The sequence below is a fragment of the Camelus dromedarius genome, chromosome 13 (assembly GCF_036321535.1).
Source record: "Camelus dromedarius isolate mCamDro1 chromosome 13, mCamDro1.pat, whole genome shotgun sequence".
In the NCBI taxonomy this organism is placed as follows: domain Eukaryota; kingdom Metazoa; phylum Chordata; class Mammalia; order Artiodactyla; family Camelidae; genus Camelus; species Camelus dromedarius.
The window spans coordinates 8,470,664-8,493,771 of record NC_087448.1 but is presented as its reverse complement, the minus strand read 5'-3'; the positions used below and the strand labels follow the sequence as shown (position 1 = coordinate 8,493,771).

Here is a 23,108-nt window from a genome sequence, read left to right as displayed (position 1 = left end):
TCATTCCTGCGCAGCACTAGGACAGACCATGCCCTGGCCGAGTGAGAGCCTCTTCTGCTGCTTGTGAGTCTGGAAGGCACAGGGCATTCACTTGGCCGTACGAGCACTAACGTGAACATTCTGGCTTAGGAGCTGAGCTGCAATGAATATCGGGGACACAGCTTTTGCCAACTAATTATGGACGGAATATTCAAATACAGAATTTGCAAAATGCCAGCTCCTTGGTGGCCCCACCACCAAACCCTCCTCCCATCCCCCAAATCCACACACGAGAAAAGGGTTTAGAAATGATCACTGATGCAAAGAAAATTCTTTTACAAATATTTATTTTATTTTCTTATGTACAAAAAGTAAACTCCAAAATGAACATAAAACCAAATAAAAGACTTGGCTGCACTGACTTTAATTGCCTATTATCTTACTGTCACGATTAATCATATAAACACTATATAGACTGTCGCCACAATGTCACATTTGTTATACAGGAGGAATGTGATATTTGGCTAGTTTAAGAACGTTAAATAGAGAAAAAGAGATCATAAAGCAACCTGGGGGGTGGCGTCAACGGATTCTGAGATCATCACTCCAGAAGCAAATCTCCAACCAAGAACAGTACAGAGGCCCAAATGCACTTCTACCTGGTTGACCCAGCACGAGAGAACAAACGGCACTCTGACCGCTTTGCATTTTAACCTTCCCAGAGGAGGTGGGCCACTGATGTGTGAAACAAACACAGCTGAGTTGTGAGACACCTAAACTGGGAGTTGAGAGTGAGATTCCGGAGAGAACCATTATTTCCATAGACGAGCATGGCAGCAGGGCCACCATTCTGAATTGAACATCTGAATGGGGGCCAACTTATATGCCTTTGCTGACTTACGGCAAAGCAGACCTGCCTTGGGTAAGAAATGAAGTCAATGATAACACCACACATGCAAAGATTTTTTTAAAGTGAGCTGAATCATGTAGTTTTACTCTTTTTCGCTAAACTCGGTTATTAAAAGGCTTTGTAAGAAGCTCAACGTCTTTATGTAACCATGTCCCTCAAGTGTTCGACGTCCAGGTTTCTTTTAAACCAGTCAGCTCTTTGGGCCCATTTCTTTGCTTGCAACCTACACACACCATTTTCCTGGAAACAGGCAACACTTCCATCAGAGAGACTGAGGACAGAAATTGACTTGTTCCGATCTCAAAATAGCTTGTGCACATTTTAAAAAGTAACATGAAAAACAGGATCTGTTTTTTAAAATTCAGAATCTGTAGTAGAAATTGTAAAACCATTATCATTTTAGCATAAGCTCAGGGCTGACCTTTCCAGATCAGTCATAAATAATAAGCTCTCCCAAGAGAAGTATTTCTAGAGGAAGTGAGGAAAACATGAACTAGAGCTGCAGCTCCTGCACCAAACAGATCAGCCCCTTTGGGCTGAAGCACTCTTTCAGGGCAACAACGCGTAACAGCGTACGGAACAGACGTCTTAGTTCACGGAGACAGAATATATGACATTTTGAATGATCTTCATCTGGTGGTGTTATAGCTTCTAATATTACAAACAGTGCCAGTGTGCAGCTTCTCTGGAACACTGGGAATAACCCATCACTTACACAGCTTTGATGGGCCAAGTTTAATGCCTTCCTATGGGAGGACAAAAATCATTTAAAACACTCAGTGACCAGCTGGAATTAAATGATACATCAGTTATGGACTGCTCACCAGACATTGAAAGGACCTATCGGAAGTCAGTTTTCCATCTAAATATCCAGGAGGTCGTCTCCGCTTTCATCACTCTCCACTGTCAGCTGCCGGGTCCACCACTTCTTAACCTCGGAGCCACAGGAAGCGGTGTCCGTCATGGGATTTATTTTGCACACGACAGATTTCATCGTGGTCCGCCCTCCAAACCGTAAGTTGACTGAAGACACCGAGTGGCTGATTGGTTTGGGTGCTGCGGAATCAACAAGAGGCCCATGAGCAATGAGGCATGCTTGCTCTCCGACCGCCAGCCGTCCCTGGAGCACCGCGATGCTCCCGACAGCCACGGCTTCAGCGAGCGAGCCCGAGCCACAGACCACGCGTGTGAGACCTGCCCGAGCACTGGGGCCTTTACACGCATAACGGACTTTAAAATTATGTTCACGGACAACTTAGAAAAAAACCACTTGAAAAAAATATGCTGCTTCCCCTTGCACTGTGAGATAATTACGAAAACTAAAAAATCACGAAAAGTTCTAATTTGGGCAAATAAAATTGTCACAGAAATATGTGTGCACCAGTGTGTGTTAGTGTGTATGTACGACTATAAGGAAAAAACAAAGGAAAAGAAAGGACAGTGTAACAGACACTCAGGGGAGAGGGAGGGGTGCAGAGAGGAGGGAAAGAAAGATGCGGGTCAATAATTTTTTTTCAGTAAAAGTAGATTGAAGTGTAGCATCGGTGAGAAAGGAGTGATTCATAGACAGATTTCAAATTTGCTCAGGGCAGTATTCATCTTGCCAACTCATGCGTCTGAATAACGCGGCTTGTATGGAGACTTTGTTGACATGGCTTTGGGATTCTAACAGTCACAGTTTTGGGTCCCATTTCTGTGACCTGTAGATGTAACCAACATCAAGTTCACGCCTCTGAATCCAAGTTTCCTCAATGGCAAAATGAAGAGAATACAAGTTTCCTCATTGGACTATTCTGAGAATTAACAGAGATTAAATAGATTAAATGAGATGACCTGAAAAAATGCATAGCAGAACTACCATGTGATCCAGCAGTCCCTGGATCTGGGTACACATCAGAAGGCAGTAACATCGCTATCTCGAAGAGAGACCTGCACTCCCATGTTCGTGGCAGAGTTATTTACAATAGCCAAGATACGGAAACAACCTAAGTGTCCATCGACAGATGAGTGGATAAGGAACCCTGGGTGTATATACAACAGAATTCTACTCAGCCTGAAGAAAGAAGGAAATTTTACCATTTGTGACAACATGGATGAACCTGGAGGGTGTAATGCCTAGTGAAATAAGTCAGACCCAGAAAGAAAAGTCCTGTAGGATCTCAGTTATACATGGAATCTAGAAAGTCAAATTCATCGAAGCAGAGAGTAGAATGGCAGTTACCATGGACGGGCAGGTGGGGGAAATGAGTGGGTGTTGGTCAAGGGTACAAAGCTTCAGTTACAAAGGATGAATAGGTTCTTGAGAACCTAGCGTGGTGACAATGGGTAGTAACACTGAACTGTGTACTTGAAGTTTGCTGAAAGGGTAGATTTTAAGTGTTCCCACCACACGCGCGCACGTGCGCGTGCGCACACACACACAATGGTAGCTTTGAGAAGTGATGCATATGCTAAGTAGCTCAACTATAGAGATCATTTCACGATGTAAATATTTATCAAAACATCATCTTATACATCTTAAATATATACAACTTTTACACAAAATTAAAAGCGGGAAAAAGAGAAAAAGGAAATGTATAGCACGACACCTGGTACATTGTTGGCACCCCCTTAAAATGCTCTTTTTCCTGCTTAGTGCCTCTTCAAGCCCAGTACGCCCCCAATACCATGTCCCTTCAATTATCACCATTTCTGGCACTGAGGTCACCTGTGGGCCTTTGAAGACACTTTGACAACATCCTTTCTTTTATCCTTTTAAGTGATACCAAGGACTGAGCATCTCCCCTCGGTCACCTCTCCTGTCTGTCCCTCCGTTGTCTGTCCTTCCCCGCCTCACCAGCCCCTTCTCGCCAGCCATCCTGCTCTTATCCCAGCCTCACATGTGGGGACAGACCACCGCCTCTGTCCATGTCCCCACTGCCTCATGCCCAGACTTACATCGTTCTATTTACAGCAGTTATTTTGAGGGAAGGGTCTCCGATGAGGGGAATCTATTTTTCATTGTTTCACTGTCTGTAAGTAACTTCAGATGCAGACCTGAAGTTTGAAATTCAAAACCTGAAGCACATAAGGTGTACAGGTACCTTTACAACGCCTCCATCGCTGGAGAAAGGACCTGCCGTACGTACCCGAGGGCAGGCGCCACTGCCCGAACTTCCTCTGGGGTTTGCCCCCGTCGGCCGCGTCCTGCCGACTCCCTCCTCGGTCCGACAGGGTGGGGCTCAGGAGCTGCTGCTGGCTGCTGGTCTGCAGGGGAAGAGTCAGGCAGGGATTCTTAACGCTGTGCCCTCCTCCTCCTCTGTGCACTGGCCTGGACCCTCATTTCATTTTGAGAAAGGAAAATAAGCTGGAAAAACAGTCTGGACCCATCATGTCCACGATGGGGAAAGGAAAAGTGGAGAGTCAAGCAAAGTGAAAGGGTCACCACTGCACCTGGTGGAAAAAAGAGGCCTGACTCTCCGGGCAGTGCCTTTCCCATCCCTCCCGGACTCCTCCACTGCACGGCCACGTGCCCTCCACCGCGTACCAGCGCGGGAGGGCGGTTTTCCAGGAAGGAAGGTGGGGCGGCAGGAACTGCCTGGTTTGGGGACAGTATCCTCTTGCCAACCTGGAGGTCGGCACTTAGAGCTTCCGGAAGAGTTCTCAGTAGACGAAGCTCTGAGACGGGCCCCAGAGGAGAGCACAACTTACACCAATTAAGACTAAAGTCAAGGAGAAATGCCTGATCTCCACGCATTTCACCCGTCCCCGGTTCCCCATCACCTCCCCCTTCCTATCAGCGCCTTGGTCCTCACGTGTCTTCAATGTCCCCTCTTGGGCTTTTTTACCTAAAACCAGCATCACCTTCCCTGCCTCACCAGCCCCTTCTTGCCGGCCATCCTGCTCTTATCCCAGCCTCACACGCAGGGCAGTGCCAGCATCCTCGGGGCAGACAGGTGGCAGAGCCAGCACAGAAGCCTCCACATCCCCCTGTGTTGACTGTCCCTTCACAAGCCATCAGTAGCAGATTCCTACTGGCTGGGGAGCCAACGACATGAAATCCACCCCAAACTGGGCTGTGGAACAAGACGGCCCCTGGGCCTCGGAGCCTCAGGCTTCAGTGTCTGTGGCCGGCCCCTGACTGTCACTACTCACCAGGACGCTGGACCTGCTCCAGCTGATTCAAAACTGGGCCCCACTGAGGGCGGGACCCCTGCCAGCTGCTTGTCACACATGAGCTCTCCAGGACGCTGGTGGCTCTGTGCTTTTTTTTTTTTTATGGACGTGCAGATTGAGTCTGGAAAGGAAAAGTGCTATGCCCTGGTACACAGAAGGCCCTCCAGCTAAGCCTCCCCGAATTCCATATGCTCCTCTGATGCCCAGCTAAAGAAGGACAAATCCTCAGTGCGTCTGACTCCCTAAGAGACTGAAGGCCCATTGCAAACATTTTCGCTCATTTTACTGCAAGTTCCTATGACGTGGTGAGGAGGAGAAAACACTTAGGGTGGAATGTCAGACAAATCATGTGCTCCCACGTCTTGTGCTGCTGCTGGACTCAAACCCGTACAGGTGGATGTTAACTCTTTAGACAAAAACCAACAGGATCATTAAGTTCAGGGAATTCCCTATTTTTTCAGTATCCATACAAATCATCACCTCCACCGACTCAGGGATGGCAAAGACACAAACACAAACTGGACCAACATGTTCCAGTTTTTTTCTTTTTTTCCAACTGAAAAAAACTTCCTAACAGGAACAGTGTCACTTGTTTGAAATGGCTGTGTGAACGGCACCAACTTGTGTTTTGTGAGCATCCTTGGACGACAGACGTCTCCTGCCCATACCTCAGGCTGCGTGTTGTTATCCTGGCTGTTGGCGTTCAGGTCCTCGCTGGGCTGCGTGGTCTCGATACTGGGCGGATTCAGAAAGCGGCTCAGCTCCTGCTGTTGGCTCTCTCTCAGGCTGTGGATGATGCTGCAGGACTGCTGCTGTTTCTATGGAAATAGGACTGTTCTTTCAGGAACGGGAAAATCGGCCCCCCACCCCACTGCCCCCACCACTCCAAGCTCATTTTCTTCTCTCCTCTCCTGAGGTCCTGCCTGCCTGGTGCCGTCCTAGGAGCTTCCTGATAATGACTCTTAACTAATTTCCCTGCTAGATATCAGACAGCTTTAAAGGAGGGCTTAGCGGCAGAGGGACTGCCTTCCCTCCCACTTTTATTTGCATAACGATGGGGATAGTTAGGCTCCTGGATGCTACCTTGTGTTCCATTTTAAATAGACTTTTTAGATCATTAATGTGGGTTTATATTTTTTTCCCTTCTTATCTTGCTCTATGCTCTTCTCTAAGCTGATGTGGATCGCCCCTTTCCTCTTAAGTTTTAAGAGGCAGGAGACTTGGGTGGATGCGGGAAATCCTTGCTCCAGGTTGGAGCAGGTCAGTCCAGCAGCGGGCCGATCTGCTGCGCACACACTGAGGCCAGGGTGGTCTGGGGGTGAGCGGGCCCGCCTGTGACCTGTCAGGGCCCGTGGGGGGCGGACATGATGCCTGGACCCGACGGGGCTACGCTGGGCCGGCTCTGACGGCTGCCTTGCTCTAGGCTGGGCTGTTTCATTTCTCTGGGGACCTTTTCTCCACCAATAGATTTGCTTCACAGTTGATGTTCAGGGAAATAGGATAAAAAAATCTGTTACGTATAAACGTTTAGTGATTGATTGGATTTTTCTCCTCTGTGTGTGAAGCTCAAGTCAAAAGCCTTCATAAAGGTAAGTACCTAATAGAAATGCCCACTGTGAACACGGTCTCTGCCAACACAGTGTATGTTCATTGATTTATGAGTCAGAGAATCTTAAAGCTTATAGTTCAGGAAACAGATCATACACTCTGGGGAGCGGTGGTCTTTAATTAGAGATCAAACAACATTGTCAATAGTCTGGTTGGAATATTTTAGGAGCCATTTAAAAGCTGTCTTATACATTCAGGTGCCATTTGATATGTAGAGATTTTTGGCACTTGTATTTCATAAATGGAGATCATAAATACTTTAGTATCCACAAACTGCTTTTTAAACATTCATGCTATGTTACAAAAATGTGATTCAACTTCTTATGGGACTCTGCTCAAGAGGGTATGGCTGAATTTGGACCAGGATTAGGGTCTGAATCATTGTAACTGGATAAAGGTGATGTATGTGAAGGGCTGTAACGTTAGTCACAAAAGGATCCAATCCAGGGGCTTGAGAAGCGCTTTCCTCTTGACCCTCCTCCTCCTCCTTCTTTGAGGAAACAAAGCCCAAACAGGTCTGGGTCACTCACGGCTCTGATGCGCTTTAAGCACTTTTTCAGCCACATGCGGATGGTCTGCTTGGCCACCTCCTCCTCGATGGTGTACTCCAGCTGCTCCCTCGCAAGCAGCTCCTCCAGCTGCAGGCTTTTCCGGATGTCAACCGACCGGTAGGAGAGCATGCTGGGGTTGGGAGAGGGGGCACACAGGGATGCAGCGCTGATGCACCCGGACCAAGACGCTTAGGCATCCCAGAACCCAGAGACATCACTCCATCCACCTGATGGAACGTTCTGATGCCACCCCTGACCAGCCGGAGGGTTTGGGCTGCTTACGCCCCGTGTCTCCCCACCCTCATCTGTAAACCGGGAGAGTCAAGGTACCTACCTTACTACACGATTATGTGAGCTACTATCTGTCAGGTGCTTACAGCAGTAAGTGCCGTGTAAGCGTCTGTGAAACAAAAGACCCACCAGGCGAGGCCCTGATCTACATTATCAGCTGCTCGAGACTCTGGAACTTTCCCTGTAGAAGGAAGACTGCTCTCACTACACTTTCTCCACATTCAGCTCCAACTGGTGATGCGCAGTATGCTTGGCTGTGGGTCATGCATCCCCTGCTCCATTTCCCTCTCCGTTGATCTCACTTGCTCCCCCAGATTGTCCTCATTCATCTTAGAGAGCCGCAGAGCCAGGCTGGAATGCTGGCTCCCATTCAGCGCTTGGCTCCTTGGCCCAGACAGCGGCAAATGAAAGCAACAAGCTGACGTGCTGCACCGGGGCCCCGGGCAGTAAGGCGCTGGTGTGTCCGGGCTGAGGTGCTCACAGCCCAGGAGGGACAGGGTGCTCCGCGCTGCAGCCCCAGGCTCCAGGTTCCCGCTCAGCCCCCACCCCAGCTGCAAGCTCGCTCTGCCTCTTTCCCCTGCCTCATCAAGAATCTTATATCTGGGGCTAGAGGGACAGCGAAGGGTGAAGGATGCCACCATCACCCTCGCTGGCTCCATTACATCGGATACACCAACTTGTTCCAAGAGGCTGACCGTTCACTAGTAATGACAGTGATGAGTCCAGACGCCTCACTTTCAGCCTAAGAATATGTGTCACCAGGAGAGAAGGCTGAGCGACATTCTGAGAGAGGGCGTCCTTTGCTGTTCGTCTGTGTTTCCTGCCTCACCTTTTTCTGCCCTTTAGCCCACTTCTAGAAGTGAACAGACAGAGGTAAAATCGATAACTTGAGAAAACTTCTCCCAGTTCCTTCCTCTGTTCTGGTCTTTTTTTTTTTTTCTCAAATTCTAGTCCCAATGGTATCTCTGTACACGTGACTGCTCCTGCAATTGGTGACACTATATCCAACATTTAACTTGCCAACTATTTGCAACATGAAAATAGTTCCCGAATGTAGAGAGTTCCTGACTTTTTCTGTGGCGCAGACCCCTGGGCAGTGCAGCTCACGGGACACTTCTTAGAACAAGGCTTTAAAAGCATAAAATAAAATCTACGTTACAAAGGAAACCGATTACCTCGAAACACAGTTCTCAAATTATTTTCTTTGAAAAGGTGGTGATACAGTAACACAAGTGCTTCTCGATTATTGCATTAAATAATAGCATCTAGCTGAGGTCAAATGACTGAGTCAGAAGAGCTGGTGAGCATAACGGGTATTTTAAGATATCAGACGGGGCAGTAACGTGATGTGAAATGTCTGATTTCTACTGGTGAGAAGACGTGGGTCTTATTAACACTACCATGCTTTGTTGCCTGCACTCACCACTGAGGAAAATGCTGCATTTCGGTGATCAGTGAAAATAGAGATGTAGCTGTTTCCCCTTCCAAGAACACAGACCTCTGAGTTTTATCCACGGACCTCTGTCTAAGAAGCTGTTACGGGTTGAATTGTCTTCCCCTCAACAGAAGATATTTTGGGGTCCAAACCCCCAATACCTCAAAGTGTGATCTTATTTGGAAATAGGTCATTGTAGACTTGACCGGTTAAGGTGGGGTCACACTGGGCTAGGGAGGGTCCTTAGTCCACTACGACTGGTGTCCCTATAACGGGAATCTGGACGCAGACACACACACAGAGGAGAGCACCTTGTGGAGAGGGAGGCAGAGATCAGGGCAACGCATCTACAAGCCAAGGAACGCCACAGGCGGCCAGGAAACCACGGGACGTGGGGAGAGGCCTGGGACAGGCCCCCCCCCGCCCCCGCCACAGATGGAACCAACCTCGTCCACACTTCGAATTCACTTCCAGCCTCCAGAACCAGAACTGGGAGACAACCCACTCAGTGGATGGTATTTGGTGGGAGCAGTCCTAGCCAATAACATGGAAGCCTCTCAGAGAGAATGGGGAGCAGAGCCTCTGTCTGCCCCTGGGTCTTGTCTGGGTCCTCATGAGATGTCTGGAAAATGGGATTTGTCAACCAACTGGGGGCAACCATCCCTGGGCGGGCCAGGCCTAGGGTCAGACTCGTGAGTGAGGAGGTCAGACTACAGCTCCAGCTTAGCCACAGAGGCCCAGTAAGTCAGCAGGTCACCACCCCTCCCGGGCCAGTTCCTTCCTATGTAAGGAACTCCCCGAGGTCCTGCTCCCCAAGGTCCTGCTCCCTCTCCCCGCAGGAGTCCCTCCGTCAGTAAGGGGCACCTCTGGGGACGTGCGGCCACTGCTTCTCCGGTCCCGAGTGAGGCACTCAAGGGGACACCGTCAGTACAGGGCAGTAAGAAAGGCCACTTGGCTCCTGAGAAGTTGACCTGGCTGTATAACCTCCGTGGATGTGGCATTTCGGGTTACAAACCTGCCTGTTAATTGTATCTCTCAGAGCCTTCAGTGACTGCGGCTTCCGCGTCCAGACTCAGCTGACAGGAGAGCTGTGACCCTCCTGCCCCCAGGCCGGTACCTTAGGACATCGTGGAAAGTGACATCGCCACCACTGTGCAGCCTCTCCATCTCGTAGCACATGTGCTTGAACAGAAGTTTGTCCTTGTCCAGGTCCACCTCCAGCCGCCCCCGCAGCAGCCGCAGCAGGAACTTCACGCGGAAAGTCGGAATCACCCCCTGGGGACAGAGCACAGCCACTCCTAAATCATCGATTGGCTTGGGGTTCTGTTTTCACAGCAAAATAGCCCGGGGCTAGTTCTCAAAAGCTGGCACAATTAGCACCAGGTTGGTCTGTGCGCCCAGAGGAGCCTGAGATTAAGAGCTGCGCCCTTGGAGTTTCTGCATGTGCTTCTCTGATTCTGGGGACATGACCGCCATGTGGCAGCTGAGGAGCCAGGGAGCCAAGGTGGTAAATCTCGCGCTCTGCCTCCCCTGCACCTGGTGCCTTCTTGACCAGGCTTCTCTTCCGTTGCTTATTTCCCTGACTCAGCCCGTGTCCATTTGTTTCTCTAACACATGTGCTGAGCGGGTCAGTGATGCATTTGGTAGAAAAGATGGGACCCACACGTGTATGAACCTCTTCTTCACTTAGTCTGGATGCTAGGAACTTGTAACCACGATTGTGAGCTGTTCTCCAATGGAAAGACCGCTCCTTCCTGGGTCTTCTCCATCATCAGCGCAATGACCCAGGGGACACCCGGGCTCCCAGCTCAGCCCTCTTCCTGGCAGAGCCGACGCAGGTTTGGAGGATCTAACACATGACTCCCTTCAGGGCAACAAAACCTACAGCACCAGCCTGGCTGTGACTTTGAATTCCAGTGCTGGGAGACGGACATCGGTGACCCATGAATTCCCATCAGTTACTAATGTCTCAACACATGAAGGTGGTGCTGCTTCCGTGTGTGTCAGCGGACAGCAGGTTCCTGTAGGCAGCAGTCAGGCTGACGTAAGTGGATGCAGGTGAGACAGAGCTGGCCCAGACACCTGCACACGCAGGTAGGTCACTGTCTGGGAGGAGAGTCCCCGTGACCAGTGCTTGGGTGGCGTGGGGTCACCAACGAGAGGCAGCACGGTGGAGGGGAGGACCACACATTGCTGCGCACACCCCAGCTCTGCTCCACAACCCCGTTTTCTCTGCCTCTGGCCCCTTGGTCCCTGCATCTGTGGTCAGCTCTTCTGGAACTATTTTCAGATCTTCCCCCAGGTCTGCCCATGGCTGGACTTTACTGGTCCTTCAGATGTTAAGTCAAATAACACCTTCTCAGCCAGGCCTGTGAAAGTGTCTGCCTCCAACTCTAACCCCCCTCTACCATGTCACCTTCTGCAAAGTGCTTATAACTTCTTGAAATAATAATAATTATTATAATCGTCATTGTTTTACTCTTAATCGTTCATCTCCCAGTATTAGAACATATGCTCCATGAACGCGAGGACCTTGCCATCTGGTTCACTGTCATATTCCCGGTGCCTAGAACTGTACCTGAGTGTTAGCTAGGAGGGAGGGGGAGGGGAGGGGAGGGAGAGGACGAGGTGAATGAAGCTACTGCTGCTCTGACTAATTAGGAAATCCTGGATGCTCTTTATGATAAAAACATTCAAATAGTAAGTCCAAAATAATTCAAAATAATAACTTTCAGAAGCCACTTAAATAATTCCTTTGCACTTCTAATCAGAACTGCTGTTTGACAGACTCACAAACATAGGAAACAAACTTATGGTCACCAAAGGGCGGTGGTGGTAGGGGGGATAAATTGGGAGTTTGGGATTAGCAGATATAAACTATTATATAAAAAATAGGTAAGAAGGTCGTACTATATAGCACAGGGAACCACATTCAATAGCTTGTAATAATGTATATTGAAAAAGATTATGAAAAGGAATATATACGTATAACTGAACCACTCTGCTGTACACCAGAAACTAACACAACACTGTAGGTCAGCTGTCTTCAATTAAAAAAAAAGAATTGTCATTTGAGGCTGAGGTGATCATGAATCTATTATTCTGCTGCCTGGATAACTTGCATGTCACCCCCTCCCCTGCACTGAGCCCAGGTTGGTACCCTCAGGGCTGGCTTGGTTTCCCTTCCTTGCCCATTTTCTGAATGTGAGAAGGAGAGGATGTTCGTGGTTGGAAGAAAACATGGGGGGAGACATTCTGTCCCCCTCACCTTCCTAGCATATTCTTCTAAACTGTCAATGGCAGCTTTCTGCAGTTTACCAATGGCCGTTCCAAATGCAGTCTATGTCAACTGTCAGCAACAAACCCGCTGAAACGTCTAAGACCTGGCAGTCAGTCTCTTCAGGGTGGGGCACGAAACCATAATCCGCTTTCTTACCTCTCGTTTATCATCCACCATGTTCCATATGATTTGAAAGTGGCGAAGATCATTGTAACTTAAAAGCTGGTCCTCCTCGGTGGAATAAAACAAGGAGAAATTCTCCACAATTATGGCTAAAAAAGAAAGAAAGAAAGAAAGAAAGAAACAAAGAAAACTCAGGAAGTCAGACAATTATGCTAATATGTCATTTTTTAGAAAAAGGGAAACATCTATTATAAATAATGGATTTTATCACCTACATTATAAGCCAAATTTTTGAAGTGCTTTTCGCGTGGTTTCCAAGTTGGCATGTTTTACACTTGGACTAAGCTATGTATCCAGCTCCTGCCTTTCCAAAACATGAGGGTCACGAGCATAAACACACATTCTGTGTATAAGATGCTCATGCCAGCTGGCTTTAAGTCTTAGTTGAGCGTTCCAGGGCTGTTTTTAAAGGTCAAATTGAGCTCTGGGTGGCCCCACAGCTGGGTGGACAACATATTATCTTTTGAAAACATAAATGTGGTATTTCAGGGCTGTAAAGGTAGCGCTGCCTGATACCTGTTCAACGTCATCCATGTGAAAGAGCTTTTGAAATTCATGACCGTAATTAATAGGACAACTCCTGAAACTGCAATCAGCTGTCACTGACATGCCTTTCAAAGGTCTTTTCTGCTTCTGGACTGAGAGGCAACAGTTTATAATTAATGCCATAAAACACCCAACCTCAAGCAATCCAGGATAATCACCTGAAAATTGTACATAAATATCTAAGAACCTGAGTTTAAAGAGACTGAAAAATATTCAGCGACCATCACTTACCTACAAGCAGGTTCAGCATGATGTAGGCGATGATGACGTAAAACGAACAGAAATACATGAGTGCCCCGGCATAATTTCCGCAGTCTGTCGCCCAGTATGTAAATTCATCTGGGGTACAAAAAGGAGGCTGGACCTGCAGGGCCGTGGCGGGGAGGAGAGGGCACGGGGTGGTGGGGGGAGCGGGGAAGAATACAAACCTCTGTTAATTGCCTGTAGTTGTGAATACATTCCTAACAACATAAAATATAATTGACTTCAAAGTGATCTCTCAAAGCCCCATCCACTGGGTGCATCCTCTGTGGCAGAAATCAAAAAGAACATTTCATCTGTGCTGTGCTTTTGGTCTTGTAGAATCCCAAGTTCACTGCCATTTTAGAAGCACAACGAATATGAATCCGTTTCCTCCAAGACTCTTTCTGCCACCTTCACGAGCCCCAAATCATAAGTAGTCACTGTGACGCAAAAGGAAGAAAGTCAGGTAAAAAGGCATTTTAAAAAGCTCTCTGACTTAAGTAATGGGTTAAGATTTTGGAAGACCTGCTAGACACAGCAAATTCATACTCAAATTGTATATGAAGAAGCCAATAATCCTCATTCTTAGAGCATCGTTATGGGATGTTATTAAATGACCCAAGATTCAGGCTATTAAAAGCCTCCCCATTTTTACTGGCTCAATAAAACTCCAATACCTCTGAGAAACCTCCTGGTTTCTTTCAGCAGAGACACAAGCTCTTTCTTCTGCATTTCCATGGCATTCTGCTTTTTTTTTTTTTTTATCTAGAATTTGTTTAATTCTGCCTTGTATTATTTTTAACTTGGTAAATTCTGTCCCCATTCATTCATGCATCAAGTTCCCGATCTCCTCCTATGTGCTTGGCTTATGCCCAGAGTTGGGGACAGACTGGTAGGCAGGACACAGAGCCCTTTCCTCCTCTGCGTTGCTACACGTGGCTATCTAAATTTCAATTTGTGTTAATTCACAGTCACTACAATGAAATAAAACAGAAAAGTTAGTTCCTCAGTGGCACTGGTCACAATTCAGGGGCTCAGTAACTACAGGTGGGGGGTGGCCACTGAGTTGCCATCCTTGCAGACATTTCTTTTGAGGATGAGACAGGGATGAAATAAACCAACTGAGCCAGTCGCTTACTATGGTTGTGATACATGCTACAAAGGAGGAACACAGAGGGCTGTGAGAGCACAGAACCAGCAGTCTTAGCGTGGGTAAGATTCCTAAAGGAACTGAGCTTTAGAGTGAGACCCGGAGGATGCTGAAGAATTAGCCCCTAGAAGCAAGGGGACAGGAGGAAGAGCGTTGTTCGGAGCCCCTAACATGAGCCCCTTGAGGATGCCTTGGAATCGCTGAAGACCTGGCTCCCAGTGTGTGGGCCGGTACAAACCAGGGGCTCAGGGAGTATCTGCTGAAGAAACGAAATCAAAGAAGCGGAACTCCCCTGTTTGCACCTGACCGCAGAGCCGTCAAGGATGGGAGGACGGGAACAATGGTCATGTGGTGCGTATCTGTTGATGAAACTACAATGGCTTGAGTTGGTTCACTGGATAGTTTTCCTGTGTGTCCGTATACTGTAATGTTAAAGAACGCAACTTTTGGCCTAGAAGGTCAGGCTATATGTTTTGTGCACAGTCTTGATGCTACAAGGATGGTGCTGCCAACACCGCATCACCAAAGAGTGCCATCTGATGCTAGGTCGAGGCCTCGTGAGTGATGAAGAGATGCTTACCATACAGTCGTGCATAATCTTGTTCCAGTCTTCTCCTGTGACAATTCGGAACAGTACAGTGATGGCTTTGCCAGCTGAAGAAAAGTTTGCATGTCTAATTTAAGGGGAAAAAAAAACAAGGTGTGAGTGATACGGTTTGACAGGAAGTAGTAATGTTTGTCACCATCAAAACAGGTGGATTTTGGAGCAAATCTGGTTGCTAAGTTGCCATTTCCAAAGGTTACACCCTTTTTTTGTTAGTTATTTATACTGGCCCCCAAGGATAGCTGTCTCAGGAGCCCAGCCCTAGCAGGCGCCAACAGTTTACCGCCATTCATCTCGAGCGATTAAGCAAGCAAGCTCTGACAGTTAAAAATGACTCCTCCTTTCACAGGGATTATGCTAGGAAAGGTGGAGCCGCTGGTATCAAATAAGGAATCTCTGCAACAAGACACAGTTGTATTTAATATGTTGTAATAATTTAGTATTTAAAAAAAACTCTAAGATGCTTCTACAAAATTTAAGACAATCTTTGAAAAATGCTTTTCATATATAGTAACCATTTGGGGGTCCTAACCTCCCATGTTTTGCTCAAAAAAAAAAGCCATCCCAAAATTGTTTAATTAAAAAAATAATATATTGTTTCTGGCATTTATGTGGGTAGAAAATTTGCTGGAATTCACCAGGATATCAGAAGTGGTAATTCCTGCATAGTGGCGAAATGATGGACTCTGTTTGTTTTCTTTTATTTCTGAATTTTCTAAGGTTTCTAAAGGAAGTATGCACACCGTTTCCAATGAGAAAAATGTCATTTGAAATTTGGCTGTTCTATTTTGTTTTAATTTCCAAATGATTGCTTCCCTCTCCCCATCTCTGTCTAAAAAAACAGGCAGATATTTATTCATGACTTCATTACTAAAAAGGTTTGCTTGATATTTGAATCAAAAGATAAATTTATACCAACCTGTTAATGTTCTCCCCATATTTCACAGTACCAAATAAAACAACTCCAGCAAAAGCATAACACAGCAGCAACAGGAACATCCCTACTATGATAAAGAAGCTTTTATACATGCTGACCACCACTGTCAGGAGAAGCATCTTTAGTGTTACCTGTACCGAGAGGAAGGGTGGGGGTGGGGGGGAGAGAATGAGGGAGGGGGGTGAGAGAGAGAGGGAGAGAAATATGAATATTTAACTCATTAAGCCGTGGTGAACCTGGGAAATAAGTAACATGTGAGCAGTTTGGCACAAAAGTGATTTTCAAGGACATCACTTGAAAGGTGCTTCCTATTTGGAATTAAATTTGAATATTATTACAAACCATTAGACATAGAGAAATTCTTCTCATATTTCAAACTTTAGGTTCTTTAACCAAATCAATAGAAGTTCCACCCCAATATTTTTAGCCTTCTATTTTCTCTTCTCCTGCTCCTTAATTCTCTATGATAAAGGCTGTACATTTTTGGCTGAAAGCAAGCAGACCCAGGATTGTTCCACAAACAGACCTTCACAAAAACACACTAAACAATGCTAAAATAACCATCAAATATTAAATATATTGAGTATGTGGCTATATGGACTACACAGGAAATAAAGTTAGGAACAAAATAGGAAACAGTGCCCTAAAAAATGAAACATACGTGGAATGTACGCTTAAACACTAACGAAGGCTATCTGGAAATCTGGATTCACAGAGTCAAGAATACTTGTTAAAGATTATTTTTCTTTGCAGTAAAATTACTTGATTAAACATAACAACAATAAACATAAAGAAGCAGAAGGAAGACCATCAGGTTTTGCTTTCGTGCCTAATGTGCTATCTTTAGTTGATGACTGAGTTCACTGAGCAAAGAAGAAGAATGAATAAAACAACACAAATGTCAGGAAACATATCACAGGGTAACTAGGCTACCGATTCACTTTATTATTTGCTCATTTTGACTCATGATGTCTAGTAATTGGTTAACCCCAGCCCTGAAGACCCAGAAGGGCATGTGAGGTCAGTCATCGCTCCTTTCCTCACTGCATATGTGACCTTTGACAGTAACTTCACAACATACTTACATGCTTCCCGCAGATTGAGAAAAACCTGAAGACAATCACGCATGCGCCCATCATGTAGGTATACGCATTCTGAAATTTAAACAGAGGAGGGCCTCTCGTAATTTGCACAAAAGATCTTGTTACAGTTCCATTTTCATTTTAAGCCTTCTGTGAAGTCTACTGAATAATGAGTTTAATAAAATATGAAAATTCCTATAAGAAATTTATCTTAAAGAGGTGCTGAAAAGGTCACCGCCAAAACTCATGAATAAATATTAGCTATAAAATCAAACCTTCAATGAAACTTCCATCTCTGTTTTTCTCAGCTGAATTCTGCATTTTAAAATTTATTTTACATGAAATAGTGGCCAGCTCCTTCGAGGAGCAAGAAAGACAGGGGATAACAATGTGACACGGAGGCATCGAGGGAGACAGGAGATGAAGGACTCCTGGCTTCCTGTTCCAGCCAGAGGGGTGTTGGTGTTGGAAGAGATTGCCAGAGGTCTGTTTCTGCTTCCTTCTCTTCAAAAACCTCCAGAGATGTCTGGAGACCAGCCGGCCACATGCACATTAGTCTGAGCTGATTTCAGAGAAGTCCCCGCTCTCAGAAATACACCCCACTCTCCTCTGAGTGTGTGATTGGCAGCAGGAGGTGACTCGGTGTGCTTTATGACTAAGAAAGTTCCATTCGAGAAACAAAGATCCCACCGGTGACAACTGCAGTAACAACCGTGGCATTAAGCTGATGCCAAGGCGTGATTAATCCCCAGGCGCCTTCCTGCTTAGTCAAATGACAACAGTCCCAGATGGGCCCCTGTGGGGGGAAGACTCTTGGTGAGGTGCAAGGAAATGAATGTGTCTGCAGCACAGAAGCATCTCAGGGTGGGAACAAGGACTGCTGCTTCCTTCAGAATCGTCCACTGCAAAACAGAGTGGAGGGTGAGTGCCCCCCCCAGGACCAGAGGCTCCCGGGGAGGAAAAGAAGCAGTCAGGCGGCATAGGCAGCTGGTCTCCCGGGCATGAGCCATCCTCCCTGGGGACACCCAGAATGAGAGAATTTGTCTGGAGAAAGAGACAAAGCTGCTCCTTCTTGCCATGTTCGTGCAAAACCAATTGTAGAGACAGCCTCCCTTTACTTCTGGAAGTGATGACACTCACAGCTTCCAGGATAAGGACCCACTCCTTTACCTGCACTACAGGCCCTGAGAGGTCCGACACCTTCTCATCCAACCAGAAACTGTGCCATGTTCCCCTCTCCCCTTCTGCTCCAGGCCCACTGTCTGTCCCACTGCGCCTCCCATCACGGGGACAGCTGCCTGGAATATTCTCCCCTCACCCGACAGACTGATCCCAGTCATCACTCCCCGGGGACGCTGTCTGGGCCCTCTCTGATGAAGCCACCGGGTGCTGTGATGTGGCTCTCCGTCTCCCTCACCCTCGCAGTCATTTTCATTGACTGGGGGGCATTTGACGAAAGCCGACCTAACCTTCCAGGCGGTGAGGTTCAGGAGAGCTGTCTTCATTCTGCCCATTACACTCTCCTCAATGCCTGGCACAGTGACTTGCAGCTTTTTTAGCGCTCTGAACCATCTGTCGTCAGAGCGAATGAATCAGGGTGACTCAGAGCCCACCTGGGCTTGGCACAGCCCCTGATGCTGAAGGTAACAACTGTTTTAAGGACAGTCAATATGTTCCCGAGTACAGCGACTTCATCCCAAAGCAGAGCCTTTGTGGTGTGCAAACGGGTTCTGTGTGTTAGGGATTTTCCCCTGCTTGCCTCCAACACTGGGGAGGATGGGAGACTGGGTAGAAGAGCACGGGAAACTGATGGCATGACTTTTGAGTGGGATCAAGGAAGACTAACAAAAAAGAAAGTATTTATAATAATGTGCCACGGGTTTGTATGTATAATCTTTACAGTTGTTAAAACTTCACATAATTGACCTTCATGATGGGCATAAGGAACAGGTAGACTATGACATTATATTCCCAGTTCAGAGCAAGGGGCAAAAAGATCACTGAAGGTGATTAATTTGACCAAGGCTGGAAAACAGTGCAGCCTAGAGTAGGACCCAGATCTTCTGGACCTGTGTTGTCCAACATGGTAACCCGCTGTGGACCGTGAGCGCTGGAAGGGTGGCCAGTCTAAATTAGGGTGTGCTGTCAATGTCAAACAGGCACTCAATCAAAGATTTAGTACCAAAGAAAGGATGTAATCTTGCTCCCTCATAATTTTTACATTGCTGACATACTGAAATGATAATATTTTGGATATGGTAGGTTAAAATACATTATTCAATTAAAGTCATCTGTTTCTTTTTTCATATTTTAAATGTGAGTCCCAGAAAATTTAAAATTACACCCAGACCACCTTTTATTTATATTGTACAACACGGGTCACGATCACAGTCAAGTTTACCCATGGCTGTAGGTTCTGAGCTGGACCTCAGACGGAATAGAGGGCGGGGAGGCTGAATGTATTTTAGGCAAAACGATGAGAACTCAGGTGCAGAGATGAGGAATGATGGATTTCGAGAAATGGCAGCTGGGTGTCTGGGAGAAAATAAGGCAGCGAAGTAGAGGAGAATCACACGGTGAGACCCTGATTACAACGCAGTGACACCGAAGCCGCACGCCAGCTCTGGGAACTGGGTTCAGGTCTGCTGATTCAGGCGTGGGTGTGAATCTGGACAGGTCTCTTCATCTCTGGGTTTCTGTCTCTCTCTCCTGTTTTTATCCTTTGATAAAATAAGGGTTAAACCAGAGGATCTCTGAGGCCCTTCTCTTCATCACTCACAGGCTCTAGGACTTTGAGTGGCCAGCTTTTGTGTGTGTGAAGAATGCAGGTGTGTGCGCAGGTACGTGTGTGTGTGTGTGAGCATGTCTGAGGTCCTGTCACAGTCCAGGCTGAATTTTAGGGGGGTTAACCTGACAGCTGAGAGTAGGCTGACATGGAATTAAACGAGACTAGAAGCAGAGTTACCTGAACTGAAATTATCGACTGAAATAAACTGCGGCTCCGTGCTTACCAGGAGGGCAAAGTGAAGCACCACCCAGACCACGCCCAGGGACGTCACCAGCAGATCATACCGGTTTCTTCTGCTTTGCCAGAAGCCAGCAGGTGACATCGCTATGATCTTCATTGTCACCTGGGGAGGAACAATGACGACGGTGAACAGAGGCTGAGTGTTCAGCATGTATTTAAATGTATTAACTTGAGGCACATTATTTTTTTAAAGGATGTAGAAACCAAAGAGAAGAACTGATTCCTGCTGTATGTGTGTGTATATATATGTAAATCTAGATTCTCCACACTCTTTTCACCTTGTTTTATGACTAGTTCTGACAGCAGGTTGTGTTTCTTCCTCAAGTAAAAGATCACAGACTTGGGGAAACATCCACTGGTACAGGATGAAGTAAGGATCTGCTTGTATTTCAAAGAAGATTACACTGGAAAGCTATGCTATGTGGACTGGGGATTAAAATAATCTGTCTGGGCGAACTCCCTTGGTCACCATATTGCAATTTGAGTCCCTGAATTACAGTGGTTTGTGCCGTTTGCTGGAAATATTTGAACTCATGTAACTAGAGAGGCCAACATGCAGATACAACAATCAACAGCAGTTAGCCATTCCTGCTGTTCGAGAAATGGAAATAGAGAATGAAGTCTTTGTTCAAGCAAGGCAGAGCAGCCTAGAAAGGAAATATCCTAAGAGCAGGCTCTCCCCTTCCCCCTAAAGCGATGGAACACGGAGCTGAGAGTGCCATCGGAGGAGGACATGGTTTTACTTGCAAACGCACATGGCGGCCCCCGGAGCCAGCTGACTCATTACTGTACCTCTAGAACAAAGATGAACGTGAAAACCACCGACATGGTGGCCAAAGGGACAGTCACTGGGTCCTCGACGTCCCACTGTAACAGAAAGAGCACGCAGGTCTGTGGCCACATCCACCAACACAGAAATGCTTTCCCCTTTCTCCCATCTGGACGTGACTGTGAATTTTAATTGTTTATAAATGTACACTGTGAGTGTATGTGGCTGCTGGCAATGTTCTCGGATCCACCAATGAATAAAAAATCCATTCCCAGTGTCTCAGGATGAAATAAAGTACCTTGACGGACAGCAGCACCGACTGGGCCAGGACAAGCAATGCAATTGTCCTCTTAAAAAATGGATGCTGGGTGATGTCGTACATCTTTGCTCTGAAACCATCATTGTCTGGAAAAGAAAGGTCAGGCAGGGGCGTTTTAGACGGGGGTCACATTTACTTTCTTGTCTTTCGTTTTCTTTAATGCTCATCTTAAAACCCATTACATTTTTTTTTTCCTTCTACAGTTCAATCTATTGTGAAGTGTTTGGCAGGAGTGGCTGGCTCTGAATATTTAAAACGATGGTGCATGACGCTGTCTGTATTGGAAGGAGAACCGCATCATTCAATTTCTGTCAGTTTAATACATTTCACTTATACGTTTAAAAGGCAAGCACAAACATATTTTATTTAAAAATTCATTTTTTCATTAAGGCTTATCCTAGGAGCACTGAAGCACGGCCTCTGGGTGGTTGATTTTAATAGCCTATGGAGAGATCTGTTTCTATATTAACTTATGCACAACCGCCTAGTGGCCTCACGATTATTATTTTAATTGAAATCGCAGACTCCTGGGGAATCATGAACACTGGGGCCCAACATGAATAAAATCAGAGCATCTTTGATACCCGGGCGAGGTGGCAGATGAAGAGGCTGTGCTATCTTCAGTCGGCTCTTCAAATCTTCCCATCTTCTCTGATCTACCGTCAGCAGAGCCGTCCCCTTAATAAACAAAGGAAAGCAGAGAAAGACCCTTTGTCGTGTGCTCCACACCAACGACATCTGCAAACGGGGTGCTGAGACAAACAGGACTCATTTGGTTTTAAAACAAAGATATTCTTCCGATACCGTGGTGGTGTGATAAACATGGTCAGAATTCTCAAACGTGGTCTTGAGAGGAGTTCTGGAAAGGATGGTAGTGGGTTTAGAAGGTTCTGCAGCCTTCAATGGGTGTCTTTGAACATGATAAATATTCAGGTTTGGGAAAAAATCTAAAGAAGGTTTTCTACATGAGTAGATTTTCAAAAAGGGATATTCACTAACAGGGGTTCATTTCCTTTCCTTTCCTAGTAAAAAACGCTGCAGCAAAATTATAGCTTGTCAATGCTGCCGCTTCTGGTTAAGAATATTGTGTCTTTTTAGAAAACATTCTGATATGGGCAATTGTAAAACTATTTTTAAGTGGTATGAGGTCACAGAATTTGGATCTTTTGAGAAATTAATGCTGTGACAACTGGCTAAATGAGATCAGATAGTCTGTATTATACAACTGAGGCTTCATTAAACTGCACATGAATATATTATATGACATTTCATGACATTATATTATAAAGGCAGAAGTATAATTTAAGAAACTTGGGAAAAATGCACCTTCCCACTCCTATTTTGCCTTTCCTGCCACTGAACTAACAACTGTCCTTCAGGGGTACCTCCTCCTCCTCCTATGCTTTCAGACTTTTGCTGCTTATGTACATATAAATATGTAGGAATGTGTGTGCTTTGAATTTTAAAAATTTATATAGTGTTATCCATGATGCGGTAGTTTATGCAGTTTTTTTTTTTTATCTTCATTGAACATTAAGTGTTCCATACGAGATACTAGATCCGATTAGTTTATTTAACCGCTCATACAGTATCCCACTGTACAAATATATCAGAAGGTATCATGTTGGGTTTAGGCAATGCTGCAAAAAACACGCATGTACTGCTCCACGGTAAACGTCCTGCTCTGTGTAAATCTCTAGGAGAGGAATTGCTAGGGTCTAGAAATTTACCCATCTCTGTGTTTACCAGAGATTGTCACGGTGCTGTCTAAAGAGCAACAGCCAAGAAAACTGGATTCAGTCTGTAAGTGTCCCCACTTCCTTATGTTCTTGCCAACAAGTGACATTATCAGACATTTTAACTTGGCCTTTTGATGAGTGTGAAATGTATCTGATTTTAGTTTTAATATTAATGAGATGAAACATTTTTTTGTGTGTATAAATGGTGAGTCCTGTGTGTTCCTATGTGAATTGCCTGTTCATATTCTTTGCTCATTTTTGTATCTGGATATTTACTTTTTGATGTTTTGCAGAAAGTC

The 23,108-nt window shown here is 46.1% G+C and overlaps 1 protein-coding gene across 4 annotated transcripts in view; it reads right to left on the bottom strand.

Moving 5' to 3' along the window:
• Positions 1 to 309: 309 nt before the first annotated feature.
• Positions 310 to 23,108, bottom strand: part of NALCN (sodium leak channel, non-selective) — a 265,237-nt gene continuing 242,438 nt past the window's right edge. For all 4 annotated transcript variants that reach the window (XM_031466281.2, XM_064492994.1, XM_064492995.1 and 1 more), the window contains 14 exons: positions 21,655 to 21,748; positions 21,050 to 21,156; positions 20,775 to 20,849; positions 19,966 to 20,085; positions 16,958 to 17,026; positions 15,855 to 16,003; positions 14,912 to 15,005; positions 13,170 to 13,302; positions 12,366 to 12,481; positions 10,047 to 10,204; positions 7,183 to 7,333; positions 5,713 to 5,862; positions 4,018 to 4,135; positions 310 to 1,945 (listed from right to left, as the gene is read on the bottom strand). In XM_031466281.2, the coding sequence (XP_031322141.2) occupies positions 1,752 to 1,945; positions 4,018 to 4,135; positions 5,713 to 5,862; positions 7,183 to 7,333; positions 10,047 to 10,204; positions 12,366 to 12,481; positions 13,170 to 13,302; positions 14,912 to 15,005; positions 15,855 to 16,003; positions 16,958 to 17,026; positions 19,966 to 20,085; positions 20,775 to 20,849; positions 21,050 to 21,156; positions 21,655 to 21,748 (1,728 nt within the window). In that variant the 3' untranslated portion in view covers positions 310 to 1,751. The remainder of the gene's footprint in view (positions 1,946 to 4,017; positions 4,136 to 5,712; positions 5,863 to 7,182; positions 7,334 to 10,046; positions 10,205 to 12,365; positions 12,482 to 13,169; positions 13,303 to 14,911; positions 15,006 to 15,854; positions 16,004 to 16,957; positions 17,027 to 19,965; positions 20,086 to 20,774; positions 20,850 to 21,049; positions 21,157 to 21,654; positions 21,749 to 23,108) is intronic.